Below are 25511 nucleotides of genomic sequence, written 5' to 3'. Positions count from 1 at the left end.
GTTGTTGTTGTTTTATTTTCCTGGAAATCGTTTCATGCCTTTTTTAATACTTTACTTAATTTATGTATTTGTTTGTCTACGTGTGTGCATGAGGCAACAAATGACACAACACTCATGTGAAGATCACAGAAAGACTTGAAGGAGTCAAGTTCTCTCCTACCATGGGAGTTCTGTGTGAGCTCTGGAGATTAATTCAGAGGGGTAGGTGTCTTAAGTCACAGTTCTCTTGCTGTAAAGAGACCCCATAATCACCCACCTTTTGTGAAGGGAAACATTCAGCTCAGGCCTTCCTTAAAGTTTCAGGGGCTTATTGCATTACCATTACAGCAGCATTACCATCATGGGGGTTGGGGGAGGGTGAATAGAGAGGGAGGGGGAGGGGGAAGGAGAGGGAGAGGGAGAGGAGAGACTGGGCCTAGCATCTTTTAAAACCACAAAGCACATCCCCAAGGGCACACTCTAACAAGGCCACATCTACTCCAAAAGGCCACACCTCCTAATCACTTCAAACATTCCACTCCCTGGTGAAAAAAACATAGGAGCCTATGGAGGCCACACTTAATCAAACCACTACAGTCAGTCTTAGTAACAAAGACCTTTCCTTGCTAAGCTATTGTACATCAGTTTTCTATCTTCAAAAAAATTCTTAGAGTCTCAATGCCCTATCAGCACGCTTTTGTCTAACACAGACTCAAAATAGAATTCTTCACTAAATAAATAAAACAAAGACACATGGAGATCTAGCTGAAGTCAATTGCAAGGCCAGGAGAGTACAAGGTTGGGAGACATCAAAGAGGGTGTGTTCAAAGGGCATGAAAACCAAAAGCAAGTGGATCACAATTGTTATGAGTAAGACAATGCAAACCTCTACGATTGCTGTAATGCAGTTACACACTGTCGTGGTTTGAAGAAAACTGATTCTCATGGGCTCATAGGGAGTGATGCTATTTGGAAGTTTGGCCTTTTTGAAGTAAGTCCTGCTGGAGGAAGTGTGTCACTAGTGGTGGGCTTAGAAGTTTCAAATGCTCAAGCCAGCCCCATTGTGTCTCTTCCTTCTGTCTGCTGATCCAGATGTAGAACTTCCCACCATGACTACAATGGACTAGACCTCTGAACCTGTAAGCTAACCCCAATTAAATTTTTTCCTTTATAAGAGTTTCAGTGGTCACAGTGTCTCTTCACAGCAATGGAAATCCTAAGACACACATTAAATATTCTCATTAGCCAAGCATGGTAGCTCATAGCTTTAATCGTAGCAGTTAGGATGCCAAAGCATGTGGATCTCTATGAGCTCAAGAACATTCTGGTCTACATAGAGAGCTCTAGGGCAGCCATGAGTGACTTAACCAAATTAATTAAATAAATATATTTTTTAAAGAAAACTAAGAGAATAAGACAAAAACAGTAAGTTTACAATGAAACACTTTTCAGAGGAGCAGGAGAAAACCAGAAACACAGTAAAATCTCTTGACCATCATGAACAGATACTAGGATACCAAATCACCATTATGAAAAAGTGACATTTAAACTCAAACAGTTAAGCATTCTCCATATGTATTCCAGGATGCCTAAAATGTCATTGTACTTAAGGGTTGTTTATGCAGCTATCTGTATAATTAATTCAAAAGGAAAAATAGAAACATCAACATTTTGTAATCCATCCAATGCAATACTAATTCAAGCAGTTAGTTACCACTAGATGGTAACTACTTGAGACAAATATACGTAAAAATATTTACAATAAAATCATCAAGCAATCATACATCAAGCACCCAGTCAATTTTAGCATCTCTGAAATATACACACAGCTTGTGAAGGGGCATAAAATCGAAGACCATACCGCTGAAACATTCTTATGGCAAAAATAACAACAAATAACCTGTCCAGGTTAAAGCCTTTAATTCCAACACTTGGAGGCTGAAGTAGATGTTTACAACAGCCTGTCCTACATACCACCACAATGTGAGACAATATCTCAAAAATAAAAACAAAGCCATTAGATTACACTTACTCAAGCTTGTAGTTATGAGTTCAGTTTTCAGGAAATGCAGGAGTAGAACGATCTTTTTTAAAGATTCTTTTAAAAATCCCGTGAAGTAGAGACCGAATGGCTTATATCAGATTGTGGTACAGAGCAAAAAATAAGAGAGACAAGTGTCATAGATTATAATATTTACAAGACAACACAAAAACAATGAAGTGACACTTGACAGAATGATGAATAAAATGAAGTAACTGAAAGCCAGTAACATCGAGACTAAAGGCATGTGTGGATGTGAAGGTGCTGGATATTGGTGAGTCGCCTTTCTCTCTCCCTGTGTGTGTACATCCCTCCTTCCTTCTCTCCCTCGTTTTGAGTTTAACAAAATGTTAATGACAAAATGACAGGAGATAAGAAAAAAATACTGATGGCCTTCTAAGTTCATTGATCAGCCCATAGGCTAGGTATATTTAGTTGTACATATCTGTAATCCCAACACTTAGGAGATAAAAGCAGGTAGCTCAGAAATTCAACATTGTCCCTAACTTGCAAAAAGAGTTCAAAGCCAGTCTAAGCTACATAAGATTATGTCTCAAAAAAAAAGGAAAAAATGCATAATCGAGGTTTTTGTTAATGGTCTGCCTTTTAAAACATGTAGAACTTATTGTGCAAAAGAAGCAAGCATCAGCATGCTTTGAAGAGATAGTCAAATATCAGCATTTCCTTATTGCTTATACCCTAGAGCTAAATTCATTAAAGTATATTAAAACATATCATCTTACCCTACGGTATTTGAGATAATGCCTGAATAATATTACATTTCACTCAAAATTTATACCTGAGATATTTATTAGATATTTCTCATATACAATAATGTGAGACAAGATGTTATAGAACATGAAATCAGATGGATTTTGTGCATGTGTGTGTTTAAGCATTATTTATTTGCCAGTAAAAGAACTTCTGAAATAATTCTATGAATAGTAAGATGTATAGAGTAATTAATATTTATAAGTGCTTACTATAATTAGTTAACTTCTCCAAATACACGTAGGAACATGTGGCCTGATTAAACAGCAACACTTAGTAACAACAGTAGTCGTAAAACCACATCAGTACAAAGAAAAAGAGTGTGCATGAGAAAGAAGTACCATGGACACATGTCTGGGGAGATTCCCATCAGCACAGTAGAAGTTACATTGTAGCAATCTGAACAAATGGCACCAATCACAGAGCATGAGTATTGAGCACCTCTGAGACAGTGTTTGCTCCCAGGCAACAATAAAAAGTAGTGATCTGAACCCTGGAGCTCTATATCCACTCTTCCATGACTGTAGTGATCTCTGATGGGTCCACATCTGCGCAATGATGGCAAGACAAGTCATGGTAGCATCAGAATCCACTGTTCTTCAATAGTCCCTGCCTTTCCAGTGAAGGACAAACTCGCAATTCATGCCTTTTTACCAATAGGCTACTTGATATCGTTGTATTACAATAAGCAAATACAATGTCATAATTTACAGTAACTTTCCAATTAAATTTTTAAGATAAGTGGTAAAGGACTACCTATCCATTTGTTTTCCTCATTCCTTTGTTCTACAAACATGGCTTGAGTCCACTTGGTCACATGCAAAGCACACTACGCACAGTGTGGCATACTCAGGATGTGAGTGGCCTCAGTTCCTCACAGGCTATCATGTCTCTCTGTTGATATTGAATTCCCAGGCACTCTGGTTATTCACATTCCAGCTTCTGCATGTCCTAAATATATTAGAATAACAGATGAGAAAACGCCTATCTGGTTTCTCATCAGTCCATATTGTAAAGCTGGTTGAGAATTAGCTATTGTAATTAAAGAAAGCTTTTAACTCTGGTGCATAGCATGTTATTAATGTAGCACGGCAGGGATCATGGTCCTGATGACAGTGGTAGTAGAATGAACATAGGCAACAATTTGCACATCCAAGTTGATGATTGACAGTAACTAGGGAGCTGTTGGTATGAGCCTCTATAGTGTGGGATTGCCCAAATATCTTCCTACGCTATACTTATTGATCATGAAAAATTGAACTTCCTTGTATATTTAAGTGAAAATAAGCAAGTATTGCCTCCTGAAGAAAATTGGATTCCTCTTCCTTAAAATGGACAGCTTTTCAGAAACATTCTGAATGGATGTTTCAAGGATTCACTAAGAATCTCTCCTCTCTCTCTCTCTCTCTCTCTCTCTCTCTCTCTCTCTCTCTCTCTCTCTCTCTCTCTCTCACGCACACACACACACACACACACACACACACACACAAGCACACACACGCACACAACTTGCAAAGAAACATCTTCCTTCTTCATATGCCTCTTCAGACCCTGCAGCATGGAGTGGCTTCTCCATGAATTCATTGAAAGTAAAAGCCATTCCCAATCACCATCAAATGTGTACCACATGATCTTTGTATTGTGGTAAAGAAACTAAATTAGGTGAAATAACTGATTTCCACAGTGGGGGACCCAGCTGTGTCACTATGAGTGAGAAGATGAGGGTACAGTGGCCAAGTGTTAAGCCATCTGTCACCTCAGTCAAAGCGAGTGCAGCAAAGCAACACAGTTTTCCAATGCGTTTCCCTCATGCTTTTCCTTCTTCCTTTATCCCTCCTCCCCACGTGAAGAACAAGATTGCTTGTGAAATTAAGAAGCTCAAAGGCTTTGCATTTCTCAGCTCATTCGAGTATTCCCCTGCCTCGAGGAACCTCTGAACTTACTTACAAATCGCTAATGATGTAAACTGGGAAGCTTGGAGGTGGCTACCTCAGCCATGAGTGTTTCCATAGAATCCTGAAAAAAATAGAAGAAGTGGAATTAAAAAAAAAAATGCTGCTTACCACTTTTTACTGTAACCATTATTCTCTATTATTCCTTTGGGGAATTTTCAAGGTTTCTCTCTCCCAAGATGACTATGCATGACCTTGAAAAAAACAGATACCATGGCACATCGCCACAGCTTTTCTCCGTATGTATAAAGTAAAGGTAGAGGTGGGCAGACACTGTGTTGGTGAAAGCTATAATCGGTGAAAAACATAGCATGTTTACTATGAATCATATCTTCCAATTTTCACCCTCCTGCAAAGAAATTTCTTTCTTCTTTGGCATGCCCCTTCCCTCCAGACCTTGCATAGAGGTCTCTTCTCTCCCCTGAATTTGTTGAAAGGAAAAGCCACTCCCCACCGCCACCAAATGTGCACAGCATGATCTTCTTTGTATTGTGCTACTACACTAACACAAAGGTGCCTTTTCCCAGTGGTTTTGCATGCATTCACCTTACCTAGCAACCATCAGTGCTGTCTATCTTACCAAGTGGTTCATCCCCGCATAGATCCGTCCATTCCTGGGCTTTTCTTTCTTTGGGGGGTCTTTTTTTTTTTTACTATTTTCATTTCACTGTTTATCATAGACATGTTTAAGCTGTTTATAAGTGTGGCTGGATAGGTGATTCACTGGCTAGGAGAACTTGCTCTTTTTTTATTATTTATATTTTTATTAGATGTTTTCTTTATTTACATGTAAATTTCTCCTTTCCCAGTTTCCCCTCCAAAAAACAAACAAAAACAAACCCCAATGCCTGCCACCCCACCCTCTCCCACTTATTGGCCCTGGTATTCCCCTACACTGGGGCACAGAACCTTCACAGGGCCAAGGTCCTCTCCTCCTATTGATGATTGAATTTGCAATCCTCTACTATACACGTGCTGCCAGAACAATCAGACCTACCATGTGCAGCTCTTGCTTGCTGGTTGAGACCCTGGGAGCTCTGAGGGTACTAGTTAGTTCATATTTTTGTTCGTCCTAAGGGGCTGCAAACCCCTCAACTCCTTAGGTCCTTTCTCTAACTCCTTCATTGGGGACCCTGTACTCGAACTTGCTCTTCTTACCAGTTCAGTTCTTAGTGATGTGTTAGAACGGCAGGTCAGGTCAGAACATACCCCACACTAGGCCCAAACAGTTCCACATGTAAGAGGTTTAATTGAGAGGGAGAGAGGGGACAGTAGTGCAGAAAGAGAGGAGGGGGAGAGAGAGAGATAGAGGAATGTTCCCCGTATATATATGGGTTCTGACGTAGTGGCTGCAGGTAAAGGTGGAAGGTGAGCCCAATGGATTGTGGGAATATGGTGGCTGTTGCCCTGGCAACAGGTCTGTGGACCCGCCCATGCATCACCACAGGCTTTGGATGCTCTGATGCTAACACCTAGGATCTACAGGGTGGCTAAAAAGTTCCTCTTACTACAGCCTCTTCTGGTCTCCCAAGGCTCCTTTATGTATTTGGTGCCCATAACTGGTGTGTGTGTGTGTGTGTGTGTGTGTGTGTGTGTGTGTGTGTGTGTGTGTGTGTATGTATGTATTCTCTATATCCTTCTGATTTAATTTGATGGATTTTATGTGTCTAGAAATTGATTTTTTTCTGGATTTTCTTCCAAATGTCATTACAATTACCCATTATTCATCTTTAATTACATTAATTAGAACCCTTCCCCCACACTTACTTGCCCTCTCTCTCTCTCTCTCTCTCTCTCTCTCTCTCTCTCTCTCTCTCTCTCTCTCTCTGTCTGTCTACTTAACTAACTAATGGTTTCTATCTTGTAAGAAACAACTCTTTGCTTCATTAATTCTTTCTATTAGTCTCTTAGTCTCCATTTCTGCTTTATTCTTTCCCAAGATTTTGAGTCCTACCATTGAATTATTTATCTGATATCTCTATAATTTTTTAAGTAAGCACAGATAGCTTTAAGTGTTCCTCTTGGATAAAGACTATCATAACCTGTGCTTTCATTTTCCTTTGATTTAGGAATTTTGAGTTTTCCTTCCTGGTTTCTTCAATGATTTACATATTGATCATTCAACAGGGACCATTCAGTCTCCATATGCTTGTGTAGTTTCTTTGTTCAGCATTTCTACCATTTCTGTGTCTCTGGATCAGGCAACTTCTGAGTTATGGTCTTGTGAAGACATCATGTTGTCTCGCTTTTTTTGTTTGTTTGTTTATCATGTTTCTCTGTTAAGATCTGTACATCTTGCCTAATGCTGCAGAGACTTGATACACCATGATAGAGGGATGAGAGGCTACTCTCTCAGAGGCAAAGGGGAAGGAAGATGGGGGAGAAATTCTCCGAGGGGGGACCAAGAAAGAGTTGGGGGCAGCACTTGGGCTGTAAATAAATAAATAGATCTGTGCATCTGTTGTTTTCAATATCCCTCTGGCTTTATTTGGTGATCTTCCTGGTAAGGAGCCCACACTTGAGAGCTTAATCCCAGCATCACTCAGAGAAGATTAAAGGAAAAACACTTTTAGGTGAAGTTTCTCTTCCCTTACTGAGAAGCCATAGCTAGAGATAAGTGCTCTGTGCTCTTTTTGGTCTTTTGTTTCTCTGAATTCTCAGCTGTCCTATTGCCCTTATTCTGATCTCTGAGGCACTTACAGTCTTCATGTGAAAAAGAGGTCAGAACTTGTTACCCCAACTCCATCTCTCACCACTTCACACAAAGGCAGCTTTGTAGTTCACTACTAGACCCCAAAAGAGCTTTATTCTGTTTTTGTTTTAAATAACCATCTTAGTGATTATGGAACTGCACCTCACTGTGGTTTTTCATTTACATTTCTCTAATGACTAATATGTTACACATGCTCTGTGTGTGTATGTATGTGTGTGTGTGTCCAACGTGTATCTTCTTTAGAGTTATAAGTAATCAAGTTTTGCCCATTTTTTAATTAGATTCTTTGCTTTTTGTTTCGAGTTACGGGAGTTCTTTACATATCTGGATATGAAGCCTTTATCCCACATGTTATTTGCAAATATTTTTTTAATCCAGAGTGGTTGTTCTTTCACTCTGATAATGGTCCTTCAATGTATATTTTTTTAAATTCAATGAAGTCCAATTCATCTATTTTTTTGCTTTATTACCTGTGATCTAGGTGTCATATCAAGAGGGGGGTGGAAGAAAGAGAAACAGAGAGAGAGGGAGATTTGCTAAAACCAATGTCCTAAATGTTTACTCTCATATATTTTGTTGTCTGAAAGAATTTAGTTTAATTTAGAATAGTTTAGCTCTGATATTTAGATCACTGGCTCATGTACATAATTTGGGGTAAGACCAAACACCATTGTTTCACCTACAGGTATCCATTTCCCCCTGCATCATTTGTTGAAGAGATTTTTTTTATTCTTGCCATCCTTGCCAAAAGTAATTTGACCGTCCATGCCAGGGTTTTTGCTGAGCTTTTCAGCCTGCCCCATTAATCTCTATGCACATCTTTATATGCTGTTTTAATTACTTTAGCAAACTTCAGATCACGAAGTGTGATTCCTTTCAGCTTTGATTTTTTTTTTTTAAGTTTGCTTTGGATGTTCAGGATCCTCTGATACCCTACATGAATTTAAGAACAGATTTTCTATTTCTGAAAATAAAAAATCATTGAGATTTTGATGGGCATCGCCTGGAATCTATATCTAACAGTGGACAATATTAACAATTTAATAACAAGTCTCCCAAACCATGAACTCAAAGGATATTTCTATCAATGTCTTCTTTAATTTCTTTCACGCTGTATAATAATATTTTCATAAAGTCTTTCCCAGTCTTACTGCCCTTCTACCCAGGCAGATGCCAAGTACGGCTGAACAAGCTCCCCAGACTTTTAACCTGTCCCTCCTCTATTGCTACAGTTCAACTCCATAGTATTTCTTCCCCTAGAATAGAACCAGTGGGGGAAAGTGGAGGGAGGCACTCCTTTGACACTGACTTTGACATCCTTAGCCCTAGGCTTTGCTGTCATTGTGTTTTGCCTTCCTCATAGAGCAGAAATGTACAAGAACCCCATAGTGGGTTCTGGGAACCAGAGATGGGTCTTCTGCATGCATGTGCACATGCAATTTAAAGGATAACTGATAATGCACCATTTGTAATGACTGAATTATGTCTTTTCAAAATTCCTATACTGAAACCCTAAGGACCCCATCATATGCCTGACTTATTTGAAGACAAAGTTCTTTGGGGAGTAATTTAGAGCAGAAGATGTCCCAGTAGTAGGGCTTTGTTTCAATAGGATTAGATTCTCTTACAAAGGACAACTAAGAAATCTATGTTCACAGAGAACAGGCACATCAAAAAAGTAGTCATCTGTCAGTCACAGAGAAGCCCCAGAAGGCATACCAGGCTTGGTGGACCACACCTATAATCTCTGCACTTGGGATATTGAAATAGGAAGGAGGAGGACAAATTTAAATGCAAGGCAGGATAGGCTAAATGGGGAGTCCCAGGACAGCAATGGTTACATAGTAAGACCTTGTCTCAAAGCCACAAAGAATTGTAAAGGGAATGAAGAGAGAGAGTATGTGGGAGGAACAAAAGAGAAAGTGGTTTTTTGAGACACAGGCTCATGTAGCCCAGGCTGATCTCTAAATTGCTGTGTAGCCAAAGATGACTAAATTTCTCGTTTTCCTACCTCCACTCTCCTGATGCTAGAATGTTAGACACGTGCTCTCACACTTGCTTTATACAGTCCCAAGTAACAAACCCAGAGACACAGAGATGCTGGAGAAGCACTGTACCAACTAAGGCATAGCCTCAACCCTGCGGTTCATTTCTTGGAAACTTCTTTTGGATGTTTGGTATTGTTTTAGTCTTGGTTTTGTTGTGTTCTGCTTTGTTTTCAGTGGGAAATAATTTTCCTCTGTCCCTGTGGAAAGGTAAGTCTTCCTTTGTTACTTCCCAATCTCCAGCCAAGTCTCAACCAGCTCATTTTCAAAACCATCTGCTCATTAAGTCTGACATGACTAACCATATTGACATAAATTTCAGAAGGAAATTAGATAAAATGTGTAAATTAGAGATAAATCTGCAACTAATTTTCAGAATGATGACTGGACCCAGTGAGTACTTTAGAATTATTATAATAACTGCTAAACAAATTGATGCCCTGAGGTCATATTTCTGACATTATAGAAATAGCACATTTCCCTTTTTAGGGAAGCAAGATCCATTATCTGTATTCATCTTGTGTGAAGTGCCCTTGGTAAAGCAAATAACAGTAGAATGCTAGTCACTGTGACTCAGAATAATCCCAGCCCTTCTGAACGCAACTCTCCTTGTTCCCCAAGTGTTGGACTTCGCAAAGTAGAGTGCCAACATCTTTAACACACTTCAGTCTAAAGCTTTATAAAATAGAAATGGTGTAACTTTAAAGCAAAGTTCCCAATGAACTATTGTGGAGGAATCCTGTTGTGAAATATTTTATAAATGCTACACTACAGTTATATGTTCCAACGCAATTTAACATGTGCCTGGTTTTGATTTTTGGTTGGGTTTTGCTTGGTTTTTGAAGATACGGGTCACATCTTGAAGTATTGTGGGAATATAGCAATAATGAAACTTACAACAGAAATCTTAAACTGTGAATTATTTTAGCAGGGCAATACTTTCTACCCTTCTTAAAGAGCTGGCTATTAAGTGAGCTGACTGTTAAATTCAAAACCAGGTTCAAGAGACTCTTCTTCTCTGGAGAAGTATAAGGGTCACATATTTATCAAGTGTCTTAGGAATTGGATTGCCCTTCTGTCCAAGGTTAAGGGACTACACACTTTCAGAACCAACTCTATAATTTGACTGTAGATCTTCATTAATGAATAGTCTTAAATCCTACACAAGAACCTAACAAGTGTATATTAGATGGGTTTTAAGCCTCCCCACATTTTAACCAACTGACCTAAATTCAAAGGAAGAATATAGTAGAGATGGCTTGTGTGAATAGTTTTTCAAGTACTAAAAATTGCTTCATCTTCAAAGTCTATGGCTATTGGCCTTAGCTTTGAGGACAATGCTTGACGTGGCTTTTCATGATTTTACTAAAACTACAGAAAGTCCCATTTTCTGCCATTGCATAATGGAGTCCAACTCTTGGGAGAAGAGTTTGTATTTACAAATTACACTCCAGGAGGAAAAAATTAAACATTCAGATGTTGGTTAAATGATTAGGTACTTGCTCAACATGGTGTGGTTTAGTCAAAAGAGATGTTTCCATATCATTTTCTAAGGGACAATTCTGGAAACATGATAGCCAGCATTTCTGACTTGCCGTCCATTGTGTGGTTTGCTTCTTCCTGTTTGGGGCTAAAAGGGGCAACACTATCTGTGTAGCACATGAACAACTTCTACATCCCTGTGCCATGGCTTCAGAGCAGCCCTCCCTGGCTTAAGGTCTTGACACAGGCTCAAGGATCAGTGTTATCATCTTTGGAGCTGGTCTGCCTATAGCTCAGTTCTCCCTAGGGAAGACTGACAGACTTTAGGAGCTGCCTCCTAAACATACCTTTCCTGACTTCCTGCTATCCTCACAGTGAGGTTTTCTGCAGAGTTTTCTACACCATTTCTCTCAGACTTTCACTATAATTTTTCCCATTAGATCTCATTATTTCTCCACCCTTTCCACGTTGAAAAATTGTGTTCTCCCGAATTTTGTAAATTACAGGGGAAAGGGGAATTCCCATAAGTTCGTTCAACGCCCTAACTCCTACTCACAGCTTTCTCAAACTCTCTGCTTTTATCTTTTCCACATGAATAACAATCGTTGCCTGTACCTTCAAGAGACTTTTCTCAAACAAACTAGCTATCGGACTCTGCCTCTGTCCCAGTAGTGCATATGGGATACAGTATATAAGAAAATAATTCCTTCCCTGACTTCATGACAACACCAAACCTTAAGGAGAAATTTCAAGCTAAAAAAGGAATTCTGTTTCTCAGGATTCAAATTCTTATGCAAGTTGTTCTACATTCTTGGTTTTACACAGAATAAATCTAAACTGGTGAAGCTTTTTAATCTTCAAGGGCAAAGGGAGAGGGCCAGAATAGATTTCCATTCAGGCAGAACAGCACAGAGCAGAAGGAAGCACATGTGGTGATTGAACACAAAGTGGGGTTTTTGCAGTGAAGTACTTAGGGCAGGATAAGATCAATGCTACTCTGCCCTCTCTACATTGCTTTTCAGGAGGGGAATTTTCTAAAAGCCAGTGTTCAAAAGTTCAGAATAGTTCCCTCTCCCCCTCCTCTCTCTCCCTCTTCCTCTCTTCCTCTTCCTCTCTCTCTCTCTCTCTCTCTCTCTCTCTCTCTCTCTCTCTCTCTCTCTCTCTCTCTCTCTCTCTTTCTCTCTTTCTCTTCCTCTCTCTCTCTTTTTGTCTCCCTGTCTCTCTCCCTCTCCCTCTTTACCTCTCTCCCTCTCTCCCTCTCTCTCTTTCTCTGACTCTCTATTTCTGTCTTCTGCGTCTCTGTCTCTCTCCCTCCCTCTCCCTCCCTTCCCCCTCCCTCACTTTTTCCACTCCCCTTGTTCTCTTTCAAAATGCCTGCTTTTCTCCTCACTCAATTACCACCTATGGAGACATGCATGAGTAACCAAATATTCCCTGTGAGTCTTGGAGCTCCGTGAACTGATTGTCACCTCTCTATCCCTCAGAGCCCCCCAAGTGTCAGCGATGTATTTCTAACACTGCTTTTAGCTTCTCCAGCTCTGATGCAAATACTGACAAAGTGCTTCTCTTATGAAACCCAAGGACTCATAGCCTTTATTAATCCCCATCTATTCTTTCAGGCTCAGTAAGCCATTTGCGACAATTTGTCAGCCCGAAAGGAAACAGTTCTAGTCCATGAGTTATAACCATTACCATCTGGGGCAGCAGGAGCACAGGCTCAGAAACAAAGCCGCCGGTACAAGCCTTGCCTGTCACCCATTTGCTATATAATCCTGTGCAGATCACTTGCTTTCTCAGGGCTGCAGATGGGAAGGTAAGTGGACAAACAAGATATCATGGCACTGAAACCCATCCGGCAGTAAACTGACTGTAAAGGAATCTGGTTCAGCAAAAAATGGCAGGGGGTTGGGGGGAGGAAGGCTGTCCTAATTTATTTTCCTTTTGTCAGAGAAGAGTCACTTATCTTAATCTCCAAAGAAGTCCCTCATTTATATAATTTTCCCTTTTTAGTTTTTTTTCTTGGGGGGGGGTGAAATTGTTTTTGACAAATGACCCATAATTTTAAAAGTTCCTACTCTGAGGTTATACACGATTTTTTTTTTTTGATACTGCAACACTTAACTTTAAGTGGCAAGACCTGGTTTCAGTGAAAGACTAGTTGGAGCAGAGTATGTATGAATCTGAAGGCCCCCTGGCAATTCTTTATGCCATGGGCTCATGTTTCTCTTGCATAATATAAGCCAGCCTTCTGAAATGAGCATTTCTAGTAAGTCCCAGGGCAAGAACGAGATGCCAAAGCAATTACATTTATAGTGAATTCAGAAGAAAATGTGTACAAAATAGGAAGAAAATCTCTGTGGGCATCATTTCAAGGAAAGGCAATAGTTGGTCTCTGCCAACAGCCGTTGGATGTCACCAGCATGGAGCAATTAGAGATGGGATGGATCTGCTGGAGCGAAAACTGTGCAATGGCTGTAAGGCAAAGCTTTACAGCGAGAGGGGTCCAGTCAGGACAGTTAGTGCACTCGTGATGCTTTGTACTTATAGGCTGTTCGTAGTTTCTACAAGTACTTCGTTGTTTTTCTAAGCCTCAAATCAATTATGTCACAGTTTATATATAATTCCAGCCTCAAGTCTCAGCCTCCCAAAAATAACTGTGTCAGCTTTAGGTTGGTGTAGGCCTTACATGCATCTGTCCCATCATGGTCGAGCATCTAGAAAAAGAAGCTTACAGTAGCTGACCCTAATTTTTACCTCCCAGTTTATTTCAATCCACTGGGCAATCTGTCTGCTCTCTCCACTCGTGCCGTAGGAACTATCCTCTGAAAGTCACTTATGGCTTCTGAACACACTCTGTCAACTTTCCAGTCTGCCTCCTACACATTCAGACAGTAGTGACCTTCCTGCATCTTCTCCAAGCTCTCCTTCCTGCCCTTTTCTGATTCCTGTCTCACTTCCCCTGCCTTCTCCCTCTGCCCTCTTCTAAAAGAAGTCATTCCCAGCACTCCATCTGCAGTCTTGTGCTTTGCTTCACACTCTTCGCTTGAACGATGTGGTATCCTGTTCTTAATTTGTATGTGGCTGCATCCTTGGTTCTCTGGTCAGGAAACAGAAGTCATACCAGAATTTTGAGCAAGAAAATTTTAGTATTTAACAATGTATTGTATAGTAAATAGGTAAACAGGGGCTCCTAAAAAGTACAGAAGCACCAACTCAAAAATAACTAAATAAATAAATACCCTTTAGGGTTCTAGGAATATGAGCAAGTCAGGGACTAGGGAGCTTAGAAGGACTCTCCAGCCATTCTTCCATTGAGATTGACCTTATGAAGTATTATGGCTACCAAAGACAATGATAAAGAAATGGACAGAGCACAGGACATAGTAGCTAGCATCTAAGAGCCACCGCAATAGGGCTGCTCTCCTCTACCTCACTTCACTCACTAATTTCCTGGCAATTCCATTGAAAAGCAACACACACACACATGCATGCTCACACACACACACACACACACACACACACACACACACACAAAGGAAATCTGTCTTCCAGTGTTTCTTGAATATGGCACTGTTATTAACAAAGATCAAAATTGCATCCACTAATAACAGTGAAATGTCTACAAGGGTCCAGCCTAAGATACACAAAGCAACATGAAGAAATAACTTTAGAAGCAATGGACTAACAATAGGCATGGTGGATAATTTCTACATATATGATCTCTTGTCCAAATTCCAGATTTCTTAGATGATATGGATAGGCAGGTAGGTAGGTAGATAGATAGATAGATAGATAGATAGATAGATAGACAGACAGATGGTATAGAGGTGTAGGCATAGGTACAAGTATACATTACAAAGGTGTTACATCTCAAACTCAGCACACTTGTCTCATGATGCATATGCAAATAATTATTAATCTCTGTAATGTCAGCATGAAAAAAAGTGTTCCTTGGAGACATCTCTTCCTTTGACTCATATTTTCTTTGGATATATGTCTAGCATTACTGCCAACACAGCTCAGATAGTCGTAATCAATTAAAAGCAACCTCTGTCTTTATACTCACACAACTCTCAGTTTCTTTCCTATAATCATCATGATTTCAAAGAGTTTTGCTCTTGAAACCATCTAACATCCTTTTAATATCAAATTCAATTCCAATGTTGCTGCTGCTACTACAAAAGTTTAACATTTATTGGGCACTTAATACTTAATGTGAACTGGATATAATATGATACCACAGATAGACAGACAGATAGATAGATAGATAGATAGATAGATAGATAGATAGATAGATAGATAGCCAGCCAGATACATACATATATACATATTCAGTTTAATATAAAAAGTGTATGAAGGATTATTGTCTTTGTTTGCAGAAAATTGAGTCTAAAAATATAAAGAAGTTTTTGTGAGCTCACACAGCCAGGAAGTTGTCAAACCACATTTTCACCCTGGACTTTGTAGTTAGAGAAGGTGTGCTCCTAACTACAACATGATATGCCCCAAACACACTAAAAATAAAAAGAAGGATTAAGTTACTTAGTGAGGTCTGGGACTTATACACTAAAACTATAAAGCACTGCTAAAATGAAGTGAAGATTTACATTGAAATTAATCGAAGAAATGGCATACATTTGTATAAATTTAGAGATACAATATTGTTAAGTGTCAATACTGACCAAAGAGAGTTACAGATTTAATGAGATCCCTATCAATTTTCCGTGTGTGTGTGTGTGTGTGTGTGTTTTGTGTGTATGTGTGTGTGTGTGTGTGTTTTGTTCTTTCTGCTCGGTTGGTTGTTTTTGCCTTTTTTGTTGTTGGTGGTTTGGTTTGGTTTGGTTTGGTTTGGTTTGGCGTAGCTTGGCTTGGCTTTTTGAAACAGGGTTTCTCTGTATAGCCCTGGCTGTCCTGGAACTCATTCTGTAGACCAGGCTGGCCTTGAGCTCACAGATCCACCTGTCTCTGCTTCCTGGGTGCTGGGATTAAAGGCATATGCCACCACAGCCAGGCAATTCATACTTTGTTATTTCAAAACTTAACATATGATTTGCAAATATTTTATTCTGTTTAGAGAGTTACCTTTTTATGTTAGTGACAGTGTGCTTGATAGACAAAAGCTCCAATTTTGATCGTCTAGTATATCTAGTTTTCCTAGATACACTAAGTTTTAAATCGTACTACAGGCGTGGGAAAAGACAAGCAGAGCAACAGAGTAGATTAGGCCGTCGAGACGTGAACACTTATGCAAACACTCAATTGACTTTGTTCAAACCGCTGGATATCCATCACCAAAACTTCATCTTTGAGGTCCTCGTCACTCACACATCACGATGTGCCTTGTGGTAATTTAAATAGGTTTGAGATCCATAGATTCATGCGTTTTAATGCTTGGCCACTGGGAAGCTGCACTATTAGGAGATGTGGCCTTATTGGAGGAGGTGTGTCTTTGTAGGAGGAAGTATGTCACTGTGTAGGTGGGCTTTAAATACCCCTGTGCTCAGGCTCCAACCAGTACAAATGACAGTCTCTTCTTTGCTGCCTGTGGATCAAGATGGAGAACTCTTTTTTTTTTAACTGGGTATTTTATGTATTTACATTTCAAATGTTATCCCTTTTCCCCTTTCCCCTTTCTTGTTTCCCCTCCAGAAAAGCCTTATCCCATCCACCCACTCCCACCTCACCCACCCTGGCATTCCCCTACACTGGGCATCAAACCTTCACTATACCACGGGCCTCTCCTCCCATTGAATTCCAACAAGGCCATCCTCTGCTACATATGCAGCTGGAGCCATGGGTCCCTCCATGTGTACTTCTTGGTTGGTGGTTTAGTCCCTGGGAGCTTTGGGGGATCTGGTTGATTGATATTGTTGTTCTTTTTGTGGGTTGCAAACCCCTTCTGCTCCTTCAGTCCTTTCTCTAACTCCTCCATTGGGGACTTCATGCTCAGTCCAATGGATGGCTGTGAGCATCTTCCTCTGTATTTGTCAGGCTCTAGCAGAGCCTCTCAGGAGACAGCTATATCAGGCTCCTGTCAGCAAACACTTCTTGGTATCTGCAGTAGTCTGGGTTTGGAGTCTGTATGTGGGATGGATCCCCGGGTGGAGCAGCCTCCTCAAACACCATGTCTGCCTGCATGCTGCCATGTTTCCTGTCATGATTATAACAGACTAAAACCTCTAGAACTGTAAGCCAGCCCCAATTAAATGTTTGCCCTTATAAGAGTTGCCTCGGTTATGCCATCTCTTCACAGCAATGAAACCCTCACTAAGCCAGACCTTAATTGGGAAGAGTGTTGTTCCAGGTAATAATTGATTAAGATGACATCATACTGGCTGCTCTTACAGAGGACCCACATGGTGGCTTACAGCTATCTAAAACTCCAGTTCCAGGGGATCTGACACCCTCTTGTGGCTTCCACAGGGAATAGCTCACACATAATGCACATCCATATATGTAGGCAAAACACATACTCATAAAATAAAATACACTTGAAAATAAAATATACAGGGTAACTTTATGGCACTAGATGGGCGACATTTTCTTAAATGTCACACACACACACACACACACACACACACACACACACACAAATACAGACAATAAAAGGAAAGCTAGATATACTAGTCATTATCAATATTGAAGCTTTTGTCTACCAAGTACTCTATCACTGGTGTAAAAACAGAAACTCTCTAACCAGAATAAAATATTTGCCAATCATATCCAGTATGAGATTGATATCTGTAATGTAAAAAAAATACTAAACACTCAACAGTAAAAATATAAGCAGTTGTACTGAAGAGTGAGCAAAAGACTAGAGCAGATTTTTTTCAATGAAAGAGATTTGCAAACAATCACAAAACAATGTTCAAAATCACTAGCCATAAGGCAAATACAAATCAAAACCACAGTGAGATACTACCTCATACCTACAAGGGCCACTTACTGAAGAGACGCTGTTGGCAAGATGTGTGTGGAAATGGAGAATTGTCGTACATTATTTGTAAGTATATAATGTGCAGCCTCTATGGAGAACTGTTTGGCAGTCCTTCAAAAAGTGAAGCTCAGGATCATCATTTGCTGTAAGGGTAGCAATTCTAGTCCTAAGTGTACTCCCAGAATAATCCAAGACGGGGATTTGAATGCCAAGGTTTATTGCAGCATTATTCACAGAAGCCAAGAGGTGGAAAAGCTTCAAGTATCCATCAATACATGAATAAGGGAAGGTAGTGTGTGTGTGTGTGTGTGTGTGTGTGTGTGTGTGTGTGTGTGTGTAAATATCATTCAGCTTTAAGAAGTAATGAAGCTTTGATATGTGCTACAACCATGATACCTTGAATGTACTCTGCTAAATGAAATAAGCCAGACACAAAATAGGTTCGATCCTCTGATACAAAGTACCTATGACACAAAGAATTCATATCATGTGTGGAATAGACATTCCATGGACTGGGAAGTTAAGCAATTAGCCATTGCTTGGTGACTAATGGTTGCTGTTTTGAATAATTTGTACACCTTGGGAATAGATAATTACACAGCATTTGAATATATTAATCTTGCTGAATTGAACATTTAAAACTATTAAAATGGTAAGCTTTGTGTTATATATGTCTGACTACATTCTTAATGTCTGTAAGCAGATACCGAATGCCTGTGAAACTGAAAGAAGAGAAAGAAAAAGTACGTGCTAGGCCTAACATTGACTAGCAGGAGTTGATAAAGGGGAAGGGAGGAGAGAGATGGGCATGTGTGATGTAGTGTTGACTAAGATCTTGAGTGACTGGAAGAAATATTTCCAAAATTAACTGAGGGATACCCTGAAGGCCTGGTCTGGGGGACAAGCATAACGCAGGTGTCTCTTGACTGTGATATCACCCCCATTCCATAAATGATTCAGCTTAAAAAATAAATGGCAAACAACATTCTTTGGCCACTTACAATATAGAAAACACTTGCCTAAGCATGCATCTGTTCAGTCCTTACGGCTACCTTTTCATACAGTTTCGTCAGTTGGCAAATGTTATACTGAGCCCTGCCCACTACATTACAGGAACTCAAACAGGGCTAGAACTTGCAGTAAGGAGTTGATGAAAAGGTCATGGAGTGGTGCTGCTTACTGGTTTGTGCCTCATGGCTTTCTCACCCTGCTTTCTTATAGAACCCAAGACCACCAGCCACGGACACAGATGGCACCACCCACAATGGGCTGGCCCTCTCATTCAATCACTACTTAAGAAAATGCCTCCCAGTCAGCCAGTACACTTGCCAAGTCACTCACACTCCATGAAGAGAAACATCCTGACACCTTTTATCATATTTAAAATTTGTAGCTAAAAATTCTGGGAGATTCAGGGCTGCCTTCTGTCCATGTGCTCTCTAACATCCTGACTATACTACGGGCTGCATGTTGGAGAAGACGGATTCCTTTTTTGTCTTCTCTGTGACCAGTATCTAGTGCAACGCCTGCATAAAGCAGCCACTTATAGTTGAGTGAGTGATGAATGCACTTCTTCATCTAGAAGGCCCAAAAGCTTATTAGGAGTAATTAAAAAAAAAAAAACATATTTGTTGAGCCTAGCATTTCTATCTACCTAGCATACAATTGATTGACTTATTCTCTAAGCAAAAGTAAATAAATAAAATGTAAAAATGGGGCACCAATTCCACAGCTATTAATCACTTTAATACTTGGTATTTATGCTGTGTTCCTCCTCTCAATCATCTCTTCTCTTCCTCCTCTCGTTCTTTCTCTCCCTCCTCCTCCTTGTCTTCCTCTCCCTCTTCTTCCTCTCCCTCCTCCTCCTCCTTCTCCTCCACAAGGACCCACTAGGTAGCTGGTCCCACTGGCTGGTCCCAAATTCACAGAGATCTGTTTGCTTCTGGCTCTAGAATTAAAGACATGAACAACCGTGCAAAGATGTCTCTTATATCTCTTTTTGGCTTTAGTTTGTTTTGTTTTGTTTTGTTTTGTTTTGTTTTGTTTAGACAAGATTTCAGGTATTCCACAATGTTCCTCCAACTCAATCATAGTGTAGCTGAGGATAACCCTGCCGTTCTGATCCTCCTACCTTTATTCCTAAATGCTGGAATTACAGCAGGTGTGCCTGCCTCCACCTCTGGAGTGCTAGGATTACAGGATGTGCACACATCATACCTGATATGGAGGGTGGAATCTGGGCATTGTGCATGATAGGCAATCACTGCACCAGCTGAGATTCCCTAACAGCTTCCTGGGTTGGGGAATAAGTGCTGGTTGAACCTGAGCCTGATTTTTTTGTATCCCTAACAAAAGCCTTTACTCTCTGCTTTTTCCTAACCCTTTACTAAAAGGATCGTACTTCTGGAATCCTGTCATCCATCATGAGTCCCTTCTCCCTGTTTCTTACCCTCTTCCTACCCATGCCTAGTCAAGCACCACTTCACCTTCTAATCCTCCTTAGCCTTCCTCCAGATCTCTCTATGCAATTTAACAGTGCCAAGCCCTGAAGCTGGACATCAAAGGATTGAAGCCTGAAAACGATGTCTTCTATCACAGCTTTATACAATAGTCCAGTCCTCGTCCTAGATTTGAGGGGTGTATGTGTATGCGTGTGTGTGTGTGTGTGTGTGTGTGTGTGTGTGTGTACACTGCCTTATTATCAACCACAGTTCAGAGCCCAGACCAGTTAAAATCATTTGTAAATACTATTATACACCTATAGTCTTTAAACATTGATTGTGTCTTAATTCCTTTATGCCTTTTTATTTTGATGAAGCGGTGTTGGTGAGTAAAAGTGATTCCACACACATGCTTGTAGAGATGCAGATACAAAGACACAGGGGTGAGAATGGGCATGGGTGTTAGGACGGGCACGGGTGTTAGGACGGGCACGGGTGTTAGGATGGGCACGGGTGTTAGTCTTGTCCTAGCTGTCTACCTCGTCCTGTACTGAACTCCCAACATTTCCTCTCTGGCACAACTTGGTGCTGGAATTTACACAGATGTAGACAATTATGCCTTGAAAGTTGAAATTTGGCTTGAAAAGCAGTTTATTCCATTGTCTACACAGCTGCTATCTGAGTGAGAATTGAGGAAATTCAAGAGTTTACAAAATGGTGTCCTCTCTCCCTGCCAGAGATCTTTTGGGCTCATAACATTTGGAAACAGAGTGAGGCTCTCTGGGAGGGTTGGTCATAACCACGGGCTGAGTTGGCAGAGCACCACTCGTGTCCCTAGTTTGGATGCTCTCTCCTTTCCTAAGAGCAGAGATCCATGGATGGACAAGCTTGAATGCCAACCCTGTAGGATAGCCTCTCCTTCTGTGTCTACAAATATAAAAAACAGCTGCTTCCCCCCTCATAAACGCGGTGTGGAGCTCCTAGATTGTCTCAGATCAGAGAGCAGCATCATGTGGTTGATGTCAGCATACACACTGAAGACTGTTCTCTAACAAGGCTGTGAGGGTATTGTAGAGCCCAGAGGCATAAAGACAGACTGTCTCAGAGAGCTATTAGGCTGTTATTCAGGTGACAGACAGTTTCAGAAAAGTGATACGCTGGACCAGAGGAGGATAAAGCTGGAGCAAGCAAGGCTCAGGATAGTGATAGCTCACTGGATACAGTAGAGATGGCTAAAGCCAGAGGATCAAAGATTTCAGGGCTGACTGGAGTATAAAGCAATACAATGTCCCCTCCCCCTGACACACACACACACACACACACACACACACACACACACACACACACGCGCGCGCGCGCGCGCGCGCACGCGCGCACAACAGTGATATTAAAACTAACTCTCTCTATGTGTTTCTGTTTTACAAAAGAAGCATGTGTGTGCTTTTTCACACACATTATGAAAAGTGTTTTTACAAAAGGCTTTTCTTCTCTCTTGCCCCTCCCCATCTGACTTTCCCTCCCCAGCTCCAAAAGAATCCCAAAAGACTCTTTCCCCTTAGTCTTCATTTAAGATTTTTTTTTAAGTGATGATCTATCAGTTCTACTTTGGTGAGCAGTCAAGTTTACTCTCATGGACTTCTGGACAGCCTGCACTACCAAGAACCAGACGCAATGCCAGGGGGCGGAGGCCAAGCAATTTCCCTAATTCAAGGGTCCAAATGTGGAGCTGCTGGGTTTCAGGAGAATGAAGACAAGCGTTCTTGTCCATACTCACCTGCAGTTGGTGGGTTGGTGGGTTGTTTGTTTTGGAGGTGGGGAATCCATAGGTGTCCCTGGATTCTCTGTTGCACAAATCAATTTTTACTTTACTTCATGTACCCCTAACATAAGAGAAAGAACCCCTTGAAGAGGTCCCAAAGCAGTTGCTAAAACTCTTGCCACCATCTCTGAATAAGGAAATGAGTGACATTTCTATCATCTCCTGTGGGGCATTCAACCCACTTCTACGCCCAGCATACAGGAACCATGAACTAGCCTCCGCTACACTACCTCCATCCCAGCGGCCTACCTCCATCACAGCATCCTACCTCCATCCCAGCATGCTCCCTCCCTCCCAACATCCTCCCTCCATTCCAGTATCCTACCTCTATCCCAGCATCCTACCTCCATCCCAGCATCCTACCTCTATCCCAGCATCCTACCTCCATCTCAGCATCCCTCCTTCCCTTAACAGTTCCCAGGATCCTCACAACCTTTGCTCGATTTTGTTGCCCAATTCCAACCTGAAGGGACCCAGCTGGGCATTCTTCTTACTTATTTACTCCTGCCAGGCAAAAGACTCAGACAAAAAACTATCAGCCAGGTGCATCCTATTCCTTCTTAAACCTACCAAGAGATAATAAGTCACGACTATTACAGGCATATGAAGGGCTGAGATGGCAGGGCTTGTGTAAAACATGTGCACGTATATCATAAACAATATCTAATGCCCAGCCCTACAACATACTGTAGGGCTGACGTTAGCTGAGAATTAGTGGACCCTTTAGGTAAAAAGAAATTACAAAGTCCCTGTCCCTGTCCTTGTGCAGACTCCAGTTCTCCTGCCGCTTCTGCTCTTGATGTGTGTGGGTTTTTTTTTTTTTTTCACTATTTACCCTTTACCTCTCCCTACTTGGTACTAATATAATTAGAAAGAATTATACTACACAACATGCACACAATCTTCAGCCAGTATAGCTAATCCTCTAGGATGGCATTTAACTAACCAGCCAGGAAATGCTAAGCTATGACAACAGCCAATGCAGTTGAACTGGAGCCTGAGGTCACTGGAACCTGCCCAGAGTTGTGTGATGCTAATGGGCCCCTTTCTTTAACCATACATTCCACCTGTAACAGCTGCCTAGGATTCTCTCCGTGCTGGGATAGTAATGGGAGATGTGGTTGAAGTAGAGTAACTAATTCCATGTTAAACGCCACCTGAAGAAGAAAAGGCTCTCAATTCAGAGGGCAGGGACCTACGCCACTCCCTCTGGTGCATTACCAGTAACTAATTTCGCTGCAACCAGCTGTCATTTTGTCTTTTGACTCTGTTGTGGTTTTTTTCCCTTATTTTATTTTATTTTATTTTTTATTAGTTATTTTATTTATTTACATTTCAAATATTGTCCCTCTTCCTGGTTTCCCCTCTGCAAACCCCCTATCCCATACCCCCTGATCCCTACTTCTATGAGGGTGCTCCCCCACCTACCCACCCATTCCTGCCTCACTGCCCTAGCATTCCCTTACACTGGGGCAACAAGCCTCCATTGGACCAAGGGCCTCTCCTCCCATTGATGCCTGACAAGGCCATCCTCTGCTACATATGAAGCTGGAGCCATGGGTTCCTCTATGTGTACTATTTGGTTAATGGTTTAGTCCCTGGGAGCTCGGGAGGGGGGGTCTGATTGGTTGGTATTGTTGTTATTCCTGTGAGGTTGTGAACCCCTTCAGTTCCTTCAGTCCTTTCTCTAACTCCTCCACGGGGGACCCCGTGCTCAGTCCAATGGTTGACTGCAAGCATCTGCATCTGTATTTGTCAGGCTCTGGCAGAGCCTCTCAGGAGACAGTTATACCAGGCTCCTGTCAGCAAGCGCTTCTTGGCATCTGCAATCGTGTCTGGGTTTGGTGGCTGCGTATGGGATGGATCCCCAGGTGGGGCAGTCTCCGTGTTTGTTTGTTTGTTTGTTATTGTTTTTATTTACATACAGACTATGTTATATTTCATGTCCCCATTTTTCTCAACAAACTACATATGAATTCAAGGTGTCTTTCTAGTCATGTCATCAAAAAGACAGACCAAGGAAGAGCCTCATAGATCCCAGGATTGTCAGGAATAGTGACACAGCCCCATGCTTCTCATTCTTGGTACAGATTCGAAATGTGGCAGCCAACTTATGTGTGGATAGCAAGCATGGAGCCACAGGGATGGAGCTGAGGCTGGACATCTGTGTCAAGGATGGTTCTGAAAGGACATGGTCTCATGAACAGGTGAGTCAGAAATCCTGGGAGTGAAGGCCAGCAGGGGGGCGGCGGAGGGGCGGGGCTGTGGGACGGGGAGGGGGGGCTGAGGAGATCATGGAGGGACAGCATGGGAGGAAGCTTCTGGGTGGTACTTTTGGGACTTGGATAAAGTCATGGCATGTCCCCACTCAGATCTAGAGTTAGTGAGTCATTGCCGGCCTCTGCTTCCTTCCGTGTCTTGTCAGAAGAATCATAGTAATCAACTTACTTCAACTTGCAGACCAAAGATTAGTGGGCTAGCTCAGCCAGTAAAGCGCTTGCCATGCACACATCAGAACTTGAGTCTGTTCTTCTAGAACCCGTGCTTTCAAGGCTGAGCGTGTTGGCCTGTGCTTGTGACCCCAGATCTGGTGAAGCAGAGACAGGCAGAACAACAGCAATCCCTAGCCAACCACCCTGGTCTATCTACATGGTGAGTCCCAGGCCAGGAAGGTCCTCGAAGAGAGAGGTAGACAGCAGCTAAGGAATGATATTTGAGGTTGTCCTTTGACCCCAACACTTTTGTGTGTGCCTATGACATGAAAGCAAAATAGCAGGTCTTGCAAAGACAGCCACGAAGGGGGGATGGGGTGCAAACAAAGACAAAGCATGATTAGAACTGCCACAATGAAGCCCATTGTTTGGTGTGCCGACCTTTATTTATTTGTATATTCATGTGTTTGTGTGTGCATGCACACGCCTGCGCACATGCACAGAGACCAGAAGAAGGCCTTGCATTGCCACACCGAACACTCAGCAGCTATTCTTCTGAGTGTCTCTCCCTGACTCTGGGGCTTGCATTTTCTTCCTAGGCTGCAAGCCAGCAGTCCCTAGCACTCTCCTGTTTCTATCCCACTTCCTTGGAGCCAGGGTCACAGGTACAGGCCTGGGCGTGACTCTGGAGATCCTAACTGATCCTCATGATTGTTCAAGAAGACCTCTTGACTGACCACTGAGCCCTCCTCTCTCCAGCCCCTTGCACACTAACTTGTAAAACTAATCTTTTAATAAAGAAGGTGGTAAAATTGATCAATGTGATGTAACCTTACCATCTTCCCCGCAATGGAAGTTTTCAAGACAATGTCCTGGAAAGGCTAGGAAACTCATCAAAA

The 25511-nt window shown here is 41.5% G+C and overlaps 1 protein-coding gene across 2 annotated transcripts in view; it reads left to right on the top strand.

Annotated features, from left to right (window-relative positions):
* The window catches only part of Galntl6 (polypeptide N-acetylgalactosaminyltransferase like 6), a 1048694-nt gene that overhangs the window by 995668 nt on the left and 27515 nt on the right, over positions 1–25511 (top strand). For both annotated transcript variants that reach the window (XM_031339868.1, XM_031339869.1), the window contains one exon: positions 24271–24387. In XM_031339868.1, coding sequence (XP_031195728.1) covers positions 24271–24387 — 117 coding nt within the window. The remainder of the gene's footprint in view (positions 1–24270; positions 24388–25511) is intronic.

This window comes from Mastomys coucha, unplaced genomic scaffold, assembly GCF_008632895.1.
Source record: "Mastomys coucha isolate ucsf_1 unplaced genomic scaffold, UCSF_Mcou_1 pScaffold22, whole genome shotgun sequence".
Classification (NCBI taxonomy): Eukaryota; Metazoa; Chordata; class Mammalia; order Rodentia; family Muridae; genus Mastomys; species Mastomys coucha.
Note: the sequence above shows the minus strand (reverse complement) of the source record. Positions and strands in the feature narration are given on the sequence as shown.